The sequence below is a fragment of the Heloderma suspectum genome, chromosome 2 (assembly GCF_057233095.1).
Source record: "Heloderma suspectum isolate Gila_16-S chromosome 2, 16-S_ref, whole genome shotgun sequence".
NCBI lineage: Eukaryota > Metazoa > Chordata > Lepidosauria > Squamata > Helodermatidae > Heloderma > Heloderma suspectum.
Genome location: NC_139459.1, coordinates 267,304,180 through 267,324,160, shown reverse-complemented (window position 1 = coordinate 267,324,160; position 19,981 = coordinate 267,304,180). Strand labels below are relative to the sequence as shown.

At 45.9% G+C, this 19,981-nt stretch overlaps 1 protein-coding gene across 1 annotated transcript in view; it reads right to left on the bottom strand.

Moving 5' to 3' along the window:
- The window catches only part of NDST1 (N-deacetylase and N-sulfotransferase 1), a 41,439-nt gene extending 33,200 nt beyond the window's left edge, over positions 1 to 8,239 (bottom strand). The window contains exons 1-2 of the mRNA XM_084839157.1: positions 7,733 to 8,239; positions 2,806 to 3,288 (exon numbers count right to left, since the gene is read on the bottom strand). Coding sequence (XP_084695283.1) covers positions 2,806 to 3,288; positions 7,733 to 8,239 — 990 coding nt within the window. The remainder of the gene's footprint in view (positions 1 to 2,805; positions 3,289 to 7,732) is intronic.
- Between the last annotated feature and the right edge of the window lie 11,742 nt (positions 8,240 to 19,981).

The following is a 19,981-nucleotide window of genomic DNA, read 5'->3' as shown; positions in this document are numbered from 1 at the left end:
AGGGCTCTCCCTCCTCACATTCTGATGACCTTGCTCTGGGAGAAGGGGATCTGGAGCTCTGGAAGTCAGATCAGTGAGTGGGGGATGAGGAAGGGGATCTGCCCCTCCACACCTTCTCTTTGCGCCGCCTTGCCTTCTTTTTGTGGTTATAGGGTGACAAGGGTCTTGTGCATTTCCTCTTGGAAGGGTGCCTGGATGAGGTGGATTGGGATCCATCTCTCTCCCTCCGCCTGTTTCTCCTGGAGCGGGGTGTGGGGGTGCGGCTGCATCCCCTTTTTTAGTGTGATCTACAGCGCTGGTTGTCCGTGGAGCTGCACCTAGAATCATAGAATCATAGAACAGAATAGTAGGGTTGGAAGGGGCCTACAAGGCCATCGAGTCCAACCCCCTGCTCAACCTGGAACAGTGAGAGTGCGTGCGCCACTTGCATCAGGCCGTTTCCCTGGATGCGCTCCTAAGAGAGCACTCTTTGTGCCCAGCCCATTTGGGGGGGGGGGGGGCTATGCCTGATTTGGCGAATGCCCTCCTCTAGGAGTTGCAGCATGGATCTTTCCCCCTCCCAGAGCTGGGGTGGGGGTTGGCCCTCTGGGTTGGCCCGACTGCCAAGCCCCGACTGGGGACAGCCCTCTGTTCCTTCTCCCAGGACAGTGGAGGGACTGGAGAATGCGGAGAATGTGGGGGAATAGAGTCCTCCATTTCCCGCCCTTTCCTAGACTCCCGATGGGGGAAGGGTGGTGGCTCTTCTGGCAGGGCCTTGTGGCACGGCTGCTGCGTCCAAGTTGGGGGGGGGGGGGCATTCAGGGTCCATGTTGTTGCCTGGACTCACCCTTTCCATGTCGCTCTTGTTCTCCTTCGGGGGGGGGGGGGGAGCAATGGAGGCCACCGCCAGCCCTTGTAGGCTCCGCCATTTGGGCAGGCCTCGTTCCGTGCATCCACGGGGCTGCTGGTGGGGACTGATGGTGGCGCGCCAGGCCTCGGTCCCACATGGCCGTCAGCTCCCTCCGCTCTCGTGGGGAATAAGGTGGAGTGTTGGGGCTTCCCTGGCGCCTGTGCAGTGGTGGGCAGGAAGCCTGGGGAGGGGGGTTCCTAGGTCCATCCCCTCTGCGAGCTGGCCCTCCGTGTGCCAGAGGATTGGTTGCCTCCCCCACGTCGCAGCAAGAGAGCCGCTTCTTCTCTTCTTTCTTCCTTTATTCTGTTGCTGTTGTTTTTGTCGTTGCTCTCTCTGTGCAAGAGCCTCGGAGAAGCTGCCTCCCACCATGAGGCAGGAAGTCATGCTGGCGAGCTTGGGGGAGGCCCCGCCTCCTCCGGAAGATCAAATTGGAGACTGCCTTCCCGGCCCAGGAGGCAGGGCCCTCCCAATGCTGGCTGGCCTTCTGCACTCGGTGGGAGAAAGACAAACTGAGCTTTCGTAGACTATAGTCCTGTCCATCAGATGCTGCAAGAGTTGTGCAATAAACAGAATAATACCTATTCTGTTCTAATTCATGGTATTTTAATTCTACTGCTGACTGAACCATTTATTAATCGCCCATCTGGCTGGTCATCCAGCCACTCTGGGCGATGTACAGCGTATAATAAAACAGTTTAAAACAATAAAAGGCTGGGGGATGTTGACCTGGTGTTGAATGGGGTACGGCTACCCTTGAAAGACCAGGTCCGCAGCCTGGGGGTCATTTTGGACTCTCAGCTGTCCATGGAGGCTCAGGTGTCAGCTGTGAGCCGGACAGCGCTGTATCAACTCCAACTGATACAGCAGCTGCGCCCCTTCCTTCCCGACCATCTGCTCCCATCGGTAGCACATGCCCTGGTCTCCTCTTGTTTAGACTACTGTAATGCACTCTACGTGGGGTTACCCTTGAAGACAGTTTGGAAGCTGCAGCTGGTATAGAACGTGGCGGCTCGCCTGATTAAAGGCAGCTGCCAGCGAGATCACATCACTCCAGTGCTGAAGGAGTTACACTGGTTACCAGTTGTTTTCCGGGCCAAATTCAAGGTGTTAGTTTTGACCTTTAAAACCCTATATGGTTCCGGCCCAGCCTATCTTAAGGAGCGCCTCCAGCAACACCAGACAGGCTGCTTAACAAGATCAGCCTCGGATGGCCTTCTCTTTGTCCCATCAGCCAGGACAGCTAGACTGGTGGGGACGAGGGAGAAGGCCTTTTCTGTGGTGGCCCCCACTCTGTGGAACTCCCTCCCTAGGGAACTCCGCCATGCCCCCTCTTTAATGAGTTCCCATCGTGCATTAAAAATGTGGTTGTTCAGGCAGGCATTTGGGGTGGGTGAGGGTATTTTAGAAAACATTTTTATTGTAGGATTTTATTGTTTTAAACTGTTTTATTATACGCTGTACATCGCCCAGAGTGGCTGGGTGATCAGCCAGATGAGCAATTAATAAATTTAATAATAATAAATAAATAAATAAACCAGAAAGAAACCCCACTATACACTGTTGCGCATGCAACTCTTTACAGCAATTCGAATTAAGTGTTTGCAAGCAAAACAATAACCTGCTAGCTGTGAACAATGGATTTTTAAGCACAGCAGAGATGGGTTTCTGCATCTAGATTAAAGTTTCATTACAAGGGGGCCTTATGATTATGTATTCTGCATTTTAAGTGTCATTTTCCCAATGCTGACAGAAGCGCAATGACCCGGGTAGCAGAATAAGCAATTAGGATACAACAGTGACCTGGGCAGCAGAATAAGCAATGACCTGTAGCCTTTAGTCTAAAGAAATAGATTCACAGATCAGCAACCCCCATATCTTCCCAGATAGCCAACCTCAGATGTGGCAGGTGTAATTACCTTGACATCATCCACCTTCATCCGCGTGCCTTCCTTGCCAACAAAGATATCATCTATGTCTACCAAGATGTAGCGGTCAAGGGGGAGAGAAAGCCTCTTGCCAGTGAGGAAGGAAACTGCGTCCACAAAGACAAGTTTGTGCAACCAGAAGTTCAGGTTGTTGCCAAAGAGGACTCTCTGAATGCCGTCATGAAGACCCAAGTCCTGCACCACAGTGGTATGGAGTGCGGCATCAATGCTCATGTGTGGGATGGATTCTGCCGACTTGGTTTTGGCCAGGAGGACGGGTTCATAGGTGGAATGGTTAGATTGGAATACTGTCCAGTCCTCTCCTGGAAGAAGCCCCTTCTCCACCTCGCTGGGCCGAGTGATGTATAGGAGTGGAGATTTGGGATTGATGCTGCAGTCCTTAAGCGCAAGGTTGGAGTGGAGAAAGAGGGGGAAGCCTTTCAGCTGAGCGCTCAGCAAGCTGTTCTCATTGGCCTGTAGGGAGATCACATGAACTGAATGACCACTTTAGACAGGAATTCGTCAGGCAGCAATTAAGACAAGGGGAAGCAGAAAGGATAGAGCCTGCCACCAGAATGATAAAAACATGCTCTGGTATTCAGAGGACACTTCAGTAACTAAACTTCATTAACTGAAGACCTCAGTATCAATCACTGAAACATGGCCACTCTCAGGAAGAAAATGCCATGGAACAGCATCTAGAGCAGCCTTCCCCAAGCTGACCATTGCCCGTGCTAGCTGAGGCTGATAGGAGTTGAAGACAAAAATATCTGAAAGGTACCAGGTTGGGGAAGGCTGACCTAGAGGAAAAGGGAAGCCAGCACTTGTCAGGCTGCTATCTGTCTCATGCCAAGCCCCCTGGCTCTGAACTAAGACTTGTGTCCTAAGTGTCTGCGTCCATTTCACTGCTTGGGAGTCCCCAGCCAGCTTCACAATCTGCACTGCTTCCCACCTCCCACACACAGCTGCCATGCCGAGGTACCTTTAGCAATAAGGTGCCTGAATCATACACCAAACCTGGAAAGAGTAGGACTTTGGTCTGGTTCCCAAACCCGGGGGGTGGGGGAGCCACGTTGCTGTGATCGTTAGGGGCCCAGTTCCAGCAAGTCTCCTTGATTTCCTTTTTGGATATTACCACACAGGGCTAATAAGAACAAGTGGCCAACTCCCACTGAGGTCATAAACATGTGTTTGGCTGTGCCACTTCATGCTGCAGATGAGGGCTCATGAGATCAAGTGCACCTCCATTAAAAAAACATGTCTCTCCACATAGAGTAACTTGGACTTGCCTTTCTCCCTGACATCTAATTCTCTATGCAGAAGAAAACCAAATTGTATGGAGAATCATTCCATCACGCAAGCCCTCATCTGCAACCCGAAGTGATGCAGCCCAGACACAGGCTTAACGTCTCCAGACAAACTAGGTCAAAATTGTGACATTCAGAATGACATATACATAGATACAGGATCCACTTTCATTTGCAACATTTTCAGAGGTTCCTGTTTAGAAGCAGGCTGCAGAGAATTTGAGAGAGGTGACCTTTTTACTCTTTAGTTCTGTTGCGTGAAGTATTTATTTAATAAAGTGGCATCATATACCAAAACTCTTTTAGCTACCAACACTTAGAAAAGAACAGAGGGGAGTTATGAAAGTGTGGTGAAGAACTAGAGCCCCATTTTATCCCAAAGGTAAGTAATGGCAGTGCCTAAAAGGGAGCATAATAGCATCACGTGGCCAGTGCATAGAGAACTGAATTTCTGAACACACCTCCATGTGTTTCTGAATATGTCATATCAGGCCCCCAGAAAAAACTGCTCTATGGAATTGAAAAGCCAAATGGCTTCCCCCTCTCTATATTCACAAGCAAACAACTAAAATAAATGAGTGGGTCATTGGCACAAAGAGCAGCTAGAGAGAATGAGAATCCAGCAGCCATGCATTCTGAAAACTGAAATCTCTACCGAGTCTGGGGCTGTTTATTTATTTATTAAGCTAGACTGGTGGGGACGAGGGAGAGGGCCTTTTCTGTAGTGGCCCCCGCTCTGTGGAACTCCCTCCCTAGGGAACTCTGCCATGCCCCCTCTTTAATGAGCTTCCGTCGTGCATTAAAAACGCTGTTGTTCAGGCAGGCGTTTGGGGTGGGTTAGGGTATTTTAGAAAATGTTTTTATTGTAGAATTTTATTGTTTTAAACTGTTTTTGTTGTATGTTGTACATCGCCCAGAGTGGCTGGGTGACCAGCCAGATGGGCGATTAATAAATTTAATAATAATAATATAATAATATATTGCATTTATATCCCACCTTTTTCCTCCAAGGAACCCAAGGCGGCTTACATAATCCTCCTCCTCTCCGTTGTATCCTCACAACACAACCCTGTGAGGTGGGTTGGGCTGAGAGTCTGTGACTGGCCCAAAGTCACCCAGTGAGCTTCCATGGCTGAGTGGGGACTAGAACCCGGATCTCCCGGCTCCCAGTCCAACACTCTCACCACTACACCACGCAGGCTCTCAGCACCTGAATGAATGCCTCAACTCTAAAGGGGAGTTAATGGAACCGCCCTTCGTATTAGAAATATTGTAAGGAGAGAAAAATAAAAAGATACCGATTCTGAGTGGTCAGATGAGAAACTAGAGAAAGTTGATCTAAGACAGATCAAAGACAGACTCAGATTTTCTCACTTCCCCACCCACAAAAAAGGGCTAAGCCAGAGAATACTGGAATAAGTGGTGTTCACAGCTGCACCTCATAGGATCATGGTGGGTGTCACATGGTGCTTACATCAGATGGATACAGATGGTTCTCAAGGAACATCCCACAGGATTAAAAGATGGGAGTGAGGGAATCTTGACAATGATGAAGAGGCTGCTGTTCACACATTCTTCCATGCCTTCACTTTCCCATTTATGTCAAGGGAAAGAGGGGTACTGCGTTAAACCCCTTTATTATCGCAATGTGCATGTTGTGTGGTCTATGAACCTTCTCACTGGAGAGATCACTGAACTCTGAAACACACACACAGACTACTTTGTGTGATGAACTAACAAATTTCAAAAACAGGCTTTATCCAAACGTTAATCTCTGGAAGCTGATTAACATGGAGCGTATACTATACATACTAAACAGCCAAACATATATTTCCCAAGGATATAATTGTATAAGTGGACTAAAACCCAGTTGGACAGGAAGCAAGAGAGACTTTCCTTTGGCTCTTTAAAAATGTAACCAATTTATTATAGTATGAACTTTCCCAGGCATGAGCCAGGAAAGCAAGAGAAAAACAGAATAGAAGAGAAAAAGATCACGGTGCAAGAGTCCATCAAAACCAGCAGGACAGCTCCAGGTCTCAGAATAAAGCCCCATTTAGCACCCTTCATTCCTGGACTCTTAACCTTCTTGGCTTACCCCTTCAAGCACAAAAATACAGTGGACCTGTGACAAATACCCCATGGATTGCCCTGGCCTGTGCCATATAGAGGGTAAAATATTCACCTTGCATCCCTCCTGTCTGCCTCCTTTAAAGCTCAATCCAAAAGCCACCAAGGGAAGCAGGAATCCAGGGTGGGGTAGCTTTCTCAAGCCACTACACAGAGGCACTATGATGTCCCCTAAATCCCTGTTACAATCTGTTCTCCTCACACATTAATCAACTCCACCCCAAAGGACCATTATTGTTATCTTTCTCCTGTCATCAGCACAGCTACAGCAGCGTAGCCTCATCTCAAAAGATGTGAATTTGTAAATCCGCTCTTGGCATCAGTTAAAAAACACAGCACTTTTACTTATCAGGCTTGGCACTGGCCAGACATCAAGCCATTCAATAGCAAGCAGCGACGATGAGAAGGTGTCCAAGAAAGGCTGACATTTTGCAGACTGCAGATCTTCCGGTACCCCCAGCTCTTCAAATATGAGCCAACTAGGGCGCCTTCATACTGCACCTCTCTCAGTGTTACATGAGTAGGTTACTGCCCAGGAAAAAATCAAATCAGGCAGGGCCCATTCAAATAAGTGGTGCCAAAACTCAGAGAAACATGCCATTGTGGCAAACCTTCAAACTTACATTTCCTGACATGTACACAAACATCTAAGGGTCAGAACAGACATTGGCCATGTTCAGGCGATTGCCGCAGGGGAAGGAGCCATCGTGGCTGCTCCCCCCACCCCAGTGCGTGCCACGCATTCAACCACCATTTGCATTATTCCCCATGCTGCAATGCGGGTTGGCATGTCATGCAAACCCACCACGTGGCAGGAGAAGCTTCGTACCCACCTACAACCTCTACCGCATGTCCTGGGTTGTAGGGTGGGTACGACACTCCCCATCATGCACTGTGTTTGGACAACACACCAACCCATGCTGCAGCGGGGGGAATGATGCAAATGGCGGTTCCAGAGGCAGCCACAATGGTTACTTCCCCTGCTGCGATCATCTGAACCCAGCCATTACTTTAAATCCATATCTAGCAGCTAGGCCTCTCTCCTTTTTTCACTGTTACTCTAGAGAAGGCGCAGAAGTCCTGATCTGGATCTTAAAAGCCCCCCCAACCCTGCACCCATAAAAAGAAAACCAGCACATCAGAGGGAAAAGATAGTAGCCCAGCCCTTTGGGCTAGATTTCTGTTTTGCTGGGAGTTTAACACATAGATCATTAAGAAATGATCACCTTCCACAATTTCAAGCCAGGGAACTGCAATCAGAAATAGTGTAGCTCTCCTTCTATTACCTCGTTTTGCTGCAGGAGTTGGCTGAGACATACTTGTATTTGTGCAGAGAGACAATTTTGCTTTCCACTGCTGCACAAATCCTTTCCTCATGTAGTGAGCAGACCACTTCCCCTTCCCCTCCCACTCCTGCAAATGCTTCCTCTCCCCGTCCCCACCTGCTCCTGCAAATGCTTTCCCCAAATCAAAACCAGTACCTTGAAAAAGCCAATGATTCCTACACCATACTCTACACAGTACTTGTCCAAGAGCTCACGGTTCCAGGCATCCAGGTTCACATACTTCAGGATGTTCTCATAGATGATCAGTGCAAAGCGCCCTCGGTCCTTGTCAGTCAGCGTGGGCATGTCTCCCTTCCCTGGAGCAATCTCTGTCAGATATTTGAAACGACTGGATTCCAAGATGGCCACAATCTCCTGGCCCAGCTGAGAGTAAAGACTTTCCACGAACACAAGAACCAAGGGGTCTGTACGAGAAGCATCTACCACTTTGATGGGCTTTAATGGAAGTAGGCGTGAAGGGGCAACCTTCGGTTCATCACAGTCTGGGCTGGGAATGTCCCCTGAGGGCTCCAGCCCCCTTTTCCATCCATATAAATAGTATGCTGAGACAAAAACACTGAGGAGGCAGAAGGCAAAGAGCAAAAACAGCACCACCTGAGGAGACACCTGCCGGAAACTCCTCCGGAACCTTACCAAAGTCATCCTTGCTTTGAAAGGGAGTGTTCAGGTTGCTTCCCCACCCCACCCACCCTGCCCCCCTCCCCTCCCTCCAGATCTTGTCTCAGGAAAGGCAAAGAGTAATTTCACTAAGAAGCAGTGCCTATGTGGGATCGCCCCTGTGACAGTCCGTTATCCATCCTGGCCTTTTTCATGTCACCATGGCAAATCCATTCAAAGTTCCTTTCCAAGGCAAAAATACCAACAGCTGTCCATCATCACTGTCCCATCAGGATGGAAATGTGGCCATCTTGGGCTTCTGAAACATCTCTCAACAGGTGGGGATGCATGGTGACTCCTTGGGTCTGCAGCCAGAAGCACTGTTCTGCAAAAAGAAACCAACAGGGTGTTGACAAGCCACTCTGAGAAGAACCTAGCCTCCCAGTCCAGGAGATCCCTGACCAAGACCTGCCTCCCAAATATGGCATTCATTCCCAGGAAAGAATGGGATTTATGGGCCCCTCCAGTAGTCTTCATGAGAATTACTGAGAAAGTGCTACAGCCTAAGCTGGCCTTGTGGTCACACTGAGCATATAAAGTGGTAGGGAAATTAAATTTGCACATGCTCAGGTGATCCTCCCTTCTTTATTACTACTTCACATGCACCAACCAATGCAACACACTTGTTTTTGCCTTGGGATACAGCAGGAGCTGGAGTTTTTCAAATTGATTGCGGGGGGGGGGGGATGGTGGTATGCGACTGGGTGGATAGGTGGGAGGGTTGGAGGGGGGTTGGACAGGACACTCAACTAAATGGTTATTTGAATCTTCCCCCCACATTTTTTTTAAGGTTTCCAGGACTTTTCAAGCTTACATAAGTGGCACAATCTGAGAAAAAAAGCTAAGGAAATTCAAGATAGATACAAGTAGGGGTGTGTGTGTGTGTGTGTGTGTGTGTATGGTGTTTAAATGCAAATGTAGCTTACTAGACCCTCCTGAGGCCTGCAGTATGCAGAAGGCAGATAGTGCATTGGAGACTAGCTTCAACCCACTAGTTCAGCTTGCATTAAAAGGAAACTAGAAAAGTAGGTATGTGCACACACGCACGCACACATGGTCCCAGTTCAGTCTTGGCATACCAGCCAGCTACCGTACAACCCAGAAGCCTAAACATCCAATGGGCACAGGGGGGGGGGGGGGCTTAGTTTGTTTTCCTAGTCTAGTTGTTCACTCTGCCATAGCTATGAGGAAGCCGCCACACTCTCTGCACCTGCTTCAGCTCAGTGTCAATCACTCACCAACACACCACAGAGCCCTTTAATACTTTGTAGTTTGACAGTGCAGAGGACTGCAAGGATACCGCTGTTTCTCTGTACACTTAGAAAGGCCAGAGGGGGCCCATGGCCTGGCTTTAAACCCACAAAGCAAAACAAAAAACACAGAACAGTTCTGAGTTTACTCACAGAGATAGCCACTGAAACAGAGGCATCTGCTCAGGGGAGGAAGCAACCCAAAGGAAAATGGACCCCACTAACCCCAGCCACCGTTCACCTGTACCTTATGAGCACCCTACAAGATGGCCGTTCAAGCGGGACAGCCTCAGCAAGGCGCACAGAGGCAAACCAAATGTCCTATCTGAAGCTTTCCCAGATTTGCTCTTTCCCTGTCTCATAATACTAGAAGCTGGGGTCATCCAAAGAAACTTTAGGATCGATAAAAGGAAGTACTTCTTTGCACAGCAAAGAGTTAAACTATGGAATTCGCTACCACAAGATATAGTGATGGTCACCAGCTTGGGGAGCTGTCATAGGGAATTAAGCAACTTAATGGAGAAGGCTTTCAATGGCTACTAGTCATGATGGCTCTGCGCTACCTCCAGTATCAGAGGCAGTATGCCTCTCTACGCCCGTTTCTGGGGAACACAAGCTGGAGGCTGCTATTGTACTCATGTCCTGCTTGTGGGCTTCCCATTGGTGCATTTGGCTGGCCGCTGTGGGAACAGAATGCTGGATTAGAGATAGATCTTTGGTTTGATCTAGCACAGCTCTTCTTATCCTCTTTAAAAACAGGAGAAGAGCAACCTAAGCTACCAGCTTCTTTATAACCAAATTGCAGTACAAGGCAAAAAAGGGTTTGTATCTTGTCAGTCACCAGGTCAGATAAAAGGATCCCAAAACAGCCACTCATATATTTAACAATAAGAGCACACCTGGAGGAGGGTTTTTGCTCCATACTGTACTCAGACTTTAGCCCATGCTGGTGTCCCATCTGCCTTGCATGCAGAAGTGCTCATAGGACCAGCACAGTGGGCACAAATCTACCCAGCACAGGATCAATAATAACTGAAGGATTCTCCATAGCCACACTCCGAGGGAGAGAGAGAGAGGGAGAGAGGGAGAGAAAGCATTTTGCATTCCTGGAGATGCAGAGTGATGGCACATGCCAGCAGATGCACCCTCTAGGCATTGGCTTATGGATTTCAATCATTCAGTGAAATTCCATGCCAGATTCTGTGCTGTACTAACTCTATTAACTGCTGATCTTAGAAGATTCATTAGAATTTGCACTATATTACTTAGGGCCAAACTAGGAGATGTTAAATGCATCTTTGCGATGGGACTGATAATTAATAGAACTATACCAGGTTTCCTCCCCTGCTGCAGTCCTGAGGAAAATCCCTCCTCTGAAGCTGATGTCTGCACTCAGAGGAAATCCCCCAGTGGCACCAATTAGGGACTTTCTCCCACTGCAAATAGCAGCAGGTGAGGGATTTTCCCAAGGAATGAAGAAGGTGAGGAAATGGTAAATTCCCCTTTCACATCTTTACCAATCCTAATCATTATCAGGGCCCCCCTTCTGTAGTTCATGCTATTTTCATTTCAAAAACAAACCTGCACATTAAATGCAAAGACGCATTTAACTGTCACATTTCATTTGCTCCCAAGGTTCTAGTTCAATATTTACATGATTTTCTTTCTACTCATCTTTTAAAAATCATTTGTGAAGCAGCATCTGGAAATTACGACAGCTGCAGCTGAAGTCTCGATGTTCAGATGCAAGTCAAAAACAAGCATCTGGCAAAGCTTCCAAATCCTGGTCCTGGCCTGTTTAGACTTGTATTCAACTATTCAAATGTTACAAGGCCATTTTCAGTCTGCTTCCCTGCTTGCATTTTAAAAACAATCAACAGAGAATTAAAAAGGTCAGGGGAAGCCCCAACAGTCCACAGGTACACACTGCTCCGAACCCTAGGAACTTTTCTATTGTGTTGTGCAAAAGCTCCTCCTTACCCATTTTGCATCTCTGCAGCAATATTATATATTAATGAAGCCTTTTCAGAACAGCCAAACTCACTGGTCCACCAATGTGGCTACCAGAAATGTTTAATTCCATCGACCTGCAGAGAAAGCCACCTGCATACTCTGCCAATGGACATTTATATAAAAGAGGAGAACACCTCTTTTGAAAATGGTGTCAGGCTCTGTCTTACATTGGATGCAGCATCAGTGTTATGAGAAAAGGATTGGTACTAGCACACATGAGCCCCTTATCACCACTCGTCTCCAGGCAGCAGGATCTGAGGGTGTTGGACTTACTTGCCCTGGTGAAGCAGAGAGAGAAAGCAACTAGAAACAATGGCTGGCTACCAAGCCCAAACAAAAGTTGTAGCCCCCTGGAGAGATCCATCAAGGGCTTCAAATGTTCAAGAGCATCCCCTGCAAATAATGCTAATGTGAAACACCAAACAGAAGGTGGTGCTCAAGCGAACCTGGCAGGGAACCTATGGCACAACAGTCACGAGGAAACTCTGGCTAAAGATCATGAGGGTAAGCATCCCCCCCCCCACTGGAAAGAGCACAGCGATCTGTAAACATCCATGCTGTGCAGGAAGAGCAGAAGCCATTTGTTTGTTTCGGAGACAACTGGCCTGGAATTCAGTGAACTCTGGATGAGTGAGTAAGACGCTGACCCTCGATATTCCACTCAAGGCCTCCCATCGTGGTACATCCTGTCTCCTAGTTTTCTATTCAAGAGAAATCTTATAAACTTATGGCTAGGAACATAACATCAGCTACTGTCCAATAACACAGCCTTCCCCAACTAATGGCCATACTGGCTGGGAATGATAGGAGTTGCAGTCCAACATGCCTGGAGAGCACCAAGTTGGGGAAGGCCGTGTTATACGAAGGTTTAACAACTACAAAATCTGCAGACACAAACGTTGCCAGTCACCATTTACTTCTGTATGCCCGGCAAAACACTCTTTGCTTATTACTTGCAAAGCTCTACTCTTAAATGTTCTTCTGCGCTCCTGCTTTCAGACACAGTTCTGCTGTGCTTCAAGAGCTGCCCAGCAACAGCTGGAAGGACAGACCTCTCGGTCACCAGCAACACCCTCTGGACTGAAGCAGAGTTGCAGCCAACGTCCTACTGCTTTTGACTTTGCCACCTTAGCAGGTGGAGCAAGGATATTAATAGGCTCCAGCATGAATCACTAGCAATTCTGTGAAGGCTTTTCTAAAGGCCACAACAGAGAATCTCCCAGCTGCAGTAAGCCCTTGGGTGTCCTACTAAATCACAGCTCTGAGGCTCCTGGCCAGGACTGAGCTTGACTCCTCTGCCCCCTTTTCAGCACTTTAACACATTTGTAAATCATGCAGATGGACAGTTTGCTTCCTCATCCATCTGTTCAGTAGAAGAATCAAGTGTGCAACTCTGAGAGTGGTTGAAACACAAGATGCCGAAAGCAGAAGGATGCCGGCTTCTTTAAAAACATATCAAGAGGGGGAAAACAGTAAGATTAATGGAAGCTGGTAAAGAAGTAGCCTAGATTATACTTGGCTTAATCCAGTAATTTTGTCCCTACCTGAAGCAAGGAGGTAACAGAGCCAACTACATACCACACATCTAATTCCAAGGGTAGCTAAAATTCATTGGAGTACCCTGGCAGAGGATGTTGCGCCTCAGGCTAGAAAACAGGAGCAAGGAGCTGCAGCCACCACAAACATTTCTTAAGCGAATGCTAGGTAGTGTGCAATAAGGATCTGCAGAACGGAAGGCCTATGCCTAAGCATAATTAGGGCTGGAAGTTGGCTTTCTATGCCTTACTGAGGACAGTGGATGGTTGCCAGATTTATGGGAGGAGGAAAAATAGTCCTGCTCATTTATGAAACAGTCGTATAAAGTACTGGCTGATATTTTTGACAGGTGTACTTGGGTTGGCTGAGCTTTCAATTTAAGAATATTCCAGTACCTGACCAAAATGTATCCTAGAAAAGTTTATGCTCATAATCTGATCCTGTACTGTTGACTGGTATGATTTAAGGTTTTAAAATAAGCAAAGGATTTGCAAGGCCCACTGACCATGAGTGTCACTGAGCCCTCTTTCTGATGAGCCTGCACTTGTTCTTCTTGGTGGCTGGGAATGAAGGGAGTTGTAGTCCAAACACATCTTGAGGGGGGCAGGTTGGGTAAGGCTGATTTTATTATAATTATTTTTCCCATTCTAATGAATTTCCGCATTAAAATTCATGAAGTACAGAGCTTAAAAATCTGAATGTGTTTCATTTAACTGTGACTAGTCAAATTTAGCATACTAGTTCTCTTTACAAGTTTAAATTACATATTTAAATACATCCAGATTTAACATTCACAGTTTATATTTCTAAAAATAGCTGGAATCCATGGACTTCATTTTTGAGCTTATGAAACAGCTAAGAGAGTAAACCAGGCTGACAGCTTGAAAAGTTATGTTCTTACAGCCAAACAAATAAAATTTACTACTGCTTGAAATTTTGTGATCAGAAAACTGGAAGAGTCTGTGGGATACAATTTGTTTGTTTCTGAAGACATTTTGAAGGGGTTGTTTGTTTGTTTTTGCTTATCAACAGATCTCAAATACCTCTGAAATGAATGGAATTTCACAATACAATATATGGCACATTATGTCCCCAGCCACAAAGTATCCCTATGATGCGGAAAGGATCATCCTTGTAACCAAGAAATTAAGGCTCAATAAAACATAACTTTTTGACAAGATGGCTTTTTGATTCTTAAACAGAGTTGTGAATTTGCCCCCGATATTTACACGTCTTGGAAAAAGACACTCAGAGGGTAGATGTTAGAATCATAGGGTTGGAAGGGGCCTACAAGACCATAGAGTCCAACCCCCTGCTCAATACAGGAAGCCTGATTCCCACGCGGTCTCCCATCCAAGTACTAACCGGGGCTGACTCTGCTTAGCTTCCGAGATCAGGCAGAGTTCCACCACAGGAAAGCTCACAACAACCATATTCTCTTCTGGAGGAAATACAGAGTTATAGAACTCAACGATTTTGCAAAGGGTTAGGCTTTGGTTTCAACTTCAGCCCGTGTCTGTAAGAGACACCTTTATAGGAAAAGCTCCAGTCTCCAGAGGAGGGTATTTTGAACAGATCAAAGACAGTTGAGAGAAAGAATTTCAAATTTCCGTAGACATTTCCTTGCAGACTCTCCCCCGGAACAGCATTTTGTTCTCCCTAAACCCTGCTCAGCACCGTCCGTTTGTCAATCAGAAGTTTCCCCAAAGGCAAATGCTTTGAGTGACAGGAGCTGCCACATTTCAACAAGTTCCTTTGCTTGAACTGCAAGAATAAATAGCTCTTTTAATCTCCCAAAGTGCTTACTAGACATTAACCATTAAGCTCCCTTCCCCCTCCCAAAAACAGAGCACACCCCAGCGCTTTTCTTCCATAGAAAAAAATTGCATTTATAATATAAAAGGAGGGTGTGGAGTGGAGAAAATAAGCTATTTAATCAAGGATCCCACCGTGGAACCACCAGATGGTTCTTTTACTCTCTTTCTACCATTTACAATAATGAACATCCCACCAACCAGCTGCCTCCTGCCTTCACTAGTCATCCTTCCTGCATGGAAGGAAAGTCACAAGCTCTGTTTAGTGACATCAGAGTTCCCATGGCTACACGCCGAGAACTGACAGCCAACAGATTTAATGTCAGTGCATGGAGAGGCAGAATGGGCTACAGTTACTGACAGGAAGAGATCATGCATTCATCTTTAATCACCAAGAAGAAAGAGACTTGGGTGATTTGGGGGGAGTACAACACTCAAAACTTTTGCTTTAATAAGATCCTGTTGTAGTGATCCTCCTCCTCCTGGTACTGTTTCTTGTTCTTCCACAGAAACAAACGGAAGGGAAAGCTGTATTTAGGGATGTCAGAGAAATTTGTTTGGGAGATGGAGCTTGGTGAGTTTTCGCCAGCTCGGCCCCACCAACTCCGGTTCGCTCGTACACGAGCTGGCCCAACTCAGCACGCAACAAGCTGGACCAACTCGGGGATTTTCAGGGGGGTTTTAATCTGTGCAAAATCGCGGCCGTAAATAGTGCAACAGTGCAAAATTGTGGGCAGAAATGGTCTAATTTGCTCAAATTAAACCATTTATGCTTGCCATTTTGCACAAATTATGCTTTTTACAGCTGTGATTTGTGCAGATTAAAAAAGCACCCAATAAAGTTCTCGGGTTTGGGGAACTAACCTATGGCTCAGCTTGCAAATGCAAGCCAAGTTGGGGGCACTGTGGGGATCCATTGGGCCCGAAAAGGGCCAGATTTCCCCCCGATGGACAACCATAGCTGTATTGATGTTCCTGCACGCCACAGAGGATCCATCCTTTAATCAAAGTTCCATGCAAATCAAAGCTTATGTTAGAGGTCAGCAAATGGAGTTCCCATAACCAAATCCAGCCCCAAGCAGTTTCTCAACTGCCAGTCTAGAGAGAAGAGAACTGTGTGGATGGAGCAGTGGCTGTGGCAACAGGATTTTGACCCGTCAACTTCCACACATTCCTCAACGCAGCCCTCCATCAGACTGGTTATTGAGCACAGGATTTTATGTCCACACACCAAATGCCTGTCTCCCACCCAATATATATGCTCTTGCACGTAAGATGGCCCAGAAACTAGTACTATATTACTTATTTCAGGACACCTGTATGCAACTCAAAAGATAAAGGAAAAACAAGTGTCAGCAATTGGATATTTCTATTCCTTTCCTTCCTCAAATTCTCCCCACCCATGTGTGAGTGCATTTAATTCTACAGCATATGCTGGAATTCGGAGTTCTGTGTTTTATGCTTACCAGCCTTTTCTTGGGAGTTCACAAGGGGCCAACAACCAACGTACCTGCAATTTAGCTTGGTTTTAAAGCATCCAGTAATAGACAGCATTGGTATAAGGTAGTTTTCAAAGAACTCAGTAAAACAGGAATGCTTATTATCTTTTCTTCATAGGCATGTGTGATGGAACACGATGTGATCAATAAATGCACTCAGAAAGCCTCCAACACTCTAAAAGATTTTTCTACTGAGAAATGACTGCATGATAGCAGGACCATACCCCTAAACTATTATGACAGCCTTACCAACATAGAGTTCTCTAGATGTGTTGGACTGCGATTTCCAGCATTCCCAGCCAGCAGAGGGCCATGCCAGCTGAGGATGATGCAAGGGGTAGTCCAACTAATGTAGGAGGCACCAGGTTCAGGAAGGCTACACTAGGGTATATCAATGATGGCAGATTCTTAAATTTCCAGTTAAGCATACAAGTGCCAAACTGAAAGCCAGCAGAACAGATACCAGCAAAAAACAGGAGGCATGTTTTCTTGGACAACTGTAAGCACTACATCAGCTGCATGGGCTGCACAATTCCTAGTTTGTGCTTACACAACCAGATCCACAATTCTTGCAGCACACAGCAGGAGGCAATTCTTAGTCCCTCATACTCTAAAATTAAGCCCTTTCAGATATAAGAACACAGTGTACTTCTCTTCAGGGGTGACAAATGTCCATCATCTGTCAGAAGTTCAGGAAACACTCTTCTAGTGGCTATACTTTCTTGTCCTTACAGGCCATTTGGATTCAACTACCATGCCCTTTATTTCCTCACACGTCTTGCAAAAATCAAGATCAAATTCTTTGCAAACCTGAATCTTGTAAAACAAGTACAAGTTATGCAAAGTTAGGTAAATACATCCATTTGTTTTTAATTTGGATAACTAAGATTACAGAATTTTCATTTGTTGTATGGTTTGGTATAGAATACACCCAGGCATCACAAAAGCCCATTCTATTCTGGTTTCCAAGCCTTTAAATAAGATTTTATGTTAACCATGGAAGTTCGAATATTTTAAAAGATAGTATATTCCAAACAAATCAGCAGAATCATGTGCTATCAAATCTAGATTGTACATGTAAAGTGCACTAATTAGCTTCATGCAGAATTATAGCTGGTTACCCCACCCTATGGACTCTCACTCATAAGTAGTGAAACATTGTTTTCTTACAAGTCCAAAGCAGCAACTCTAAAATATTTTTAAAGTCTCTGATACAGAAGCATTTGCATGGACGAGATGAATATTAGAGGGAAACTGCCATAGGTGGCAGGTTGGATTTGAGGTTCATTAACTTTGCAACAGTTACAACAATCCTCCTCCTTGCTTTTACTGCCCAGACAAACTGCAAAAAGAGGGAAAATACATTTCCATTCACAGGCCTCTTCCTTTGGGTAAAAGTGAGTTCCACTCACGACTTTGGGAATGTGGATTCTTGTTAAAGCAGCCACTCATATTCAGGGTTTGGACATCTTGTGTCACGGTCCAACATGCATGCTCTAGTTCAGCATTGCTGTGCAGAATGGAATTTAGCTCAGCATGCAAAACAGAAGCTAGTAGCAATGACTCCCCTTCTGCCGAGACACCACTATTGCTTCATGCTCCATTTCCTCAAGATCAAGCCAATTCCATCCCATGGAGTCCTATAAAACACATCTTAGAGCATGCAAACTGTACGAGATGTAATGGACTAGAACACCTCCCAGCATGAACAGCAAATACCTTTTGTTAGTTGATTATGCTCCATACTCTAAACCACAGCTTGGGTACTGACAGCCAGAATATTATCTTTATTGGGGAGTCTGAAAGGTTACAAAGCAATACACATAATCTAGATCACAGCATGCAGTGCCTCAGGGGAAAGATCAGGCCAAACACAGCAGACAAGGTTGGCGAAAACCACAGTTCCAGATGACTTAGGTCCTTGTTGGTGAGCCATCAACAAAAAGGCAACCCCACCTGCCCCACTCGGGCAGACACAGAAAGAATATGGCAGTCAGGTTATATAAAGTATGAAATAAGAATCTCGGAAAACTACTTCTAAAAACTGTTAACACCTTGAAAATCTGCCCCACCCTTCCTTGAAAAAGGGCCATATTTCAATGGTAGAGCACATGCTTTGTATCAGGGGCAGGCAACTTGTGGCCCTCCAGATGTTTTGGCCTACAATTCCAATCACCCCTCACCATTGGCTATGCTGGTTAGGTCTAATGGGAGCTGTAGACCAAAACATTGGGAGGGCCACATGTTGCCCACCCCTGCTTTACATGGAGAAGGTCTGAGGTTCAATTCCCAGTGTCTCAGGTAGGCATAGCAAAAACCTCTGTCTGAAACCCCAGACAGCAGTTGCTAGTCAGTGTAGGGAAGACTGAGCCTGATGTATGAATGGTCCAACACTGTATAAGACAACTTCCTAGAAAAATTCCCCTTCACAATAATTTTTTTAAAAAACTTTCTGTCTCCAGGGGCTACTCCTGAAGCCACATAATTGCCTTCATAAACATCTGTCTGTTCCCATTACCTTTGGTGGGAGAGTATTCTAGAATTGTATGCCTGTGGTAAACAGATGCCTTCTGTTCTCAAATCCAATCATTACTCATGGCCAATGTATTGCCTTCAGTTTTTATGCTGTCTTCCACCTCCAATCTACTAGATTGCACCCTCATTTATTTGCCTCAGCTCCCTTCTCAAAATCCTATTTGTTAAGTTAAACAGGCCAAATTCTCTTTACTTCTCCTCATAAAAGGTAGATGCTTCAGTGGTATGTTACATATGAAGTGCAACCATTTTGGGAAACTCCACCCTCAGAATGCACATATGAGGGGATTGCTTTTCTGAAAGGTATCAGACTCCCCAATATACAAGTGTTCAATATGCACGGTTGTTTTGACACAAGGACACTTTCAAATAAGCAATCCCCTACATGCCTTCAGAGGTGTCCAGTCTCAGAAAAGAGCTGTACCATGGTCCTTGAAGAGGGACATACTTCAGTCAGAAATAGTACCTTTCAATTGGGTTAGGATATATAGCCATCCCTGCAATGATCTGTTACTCTTTGCATTTGTTTCAGTTTCTGATTTCAGTCTTCTTGAATAAAGGAGATCCAAAATGGGCAGTACTGTGTTTAAAGCAACAACACCACAGGAGTGCCTTGTATACAATACCAGAGCATCCCTATCTTCTGTTGTAAGTTAAATTATGCAGTAAGAAGCATACAAATTGGAAGGGAGGATTTCATGACTCAATTATTTTACATGGCACTAATTAGGATGAGGGTAGGTTTACACATAAACAAAATTTTGTCTGGTTTCATGTGCCCCAAAGAGAGCTCTTGTATACTAATGGGAACACACAGCTCAACTATCTGGCTACTGTGGGCCACTGTAGAAATGACAAGGACAATCTTAAAACTGTGGACAGCAGGCACTATCAGAGAAGAGAGAGCCCACCACCTTCCTGGAAGCCTCCAACACTGTTCTATACAACACTGGTTAAGCCAGGGAACATCCTCACTGACTACTAGAGTATCACCCAGACCCTCCTAGCTGTCCTGCTGTGACTAGGATGGAGCAGGTTAACTTTGGTGGACGCTGTGTGGACCTATGCGATAGGTGAACT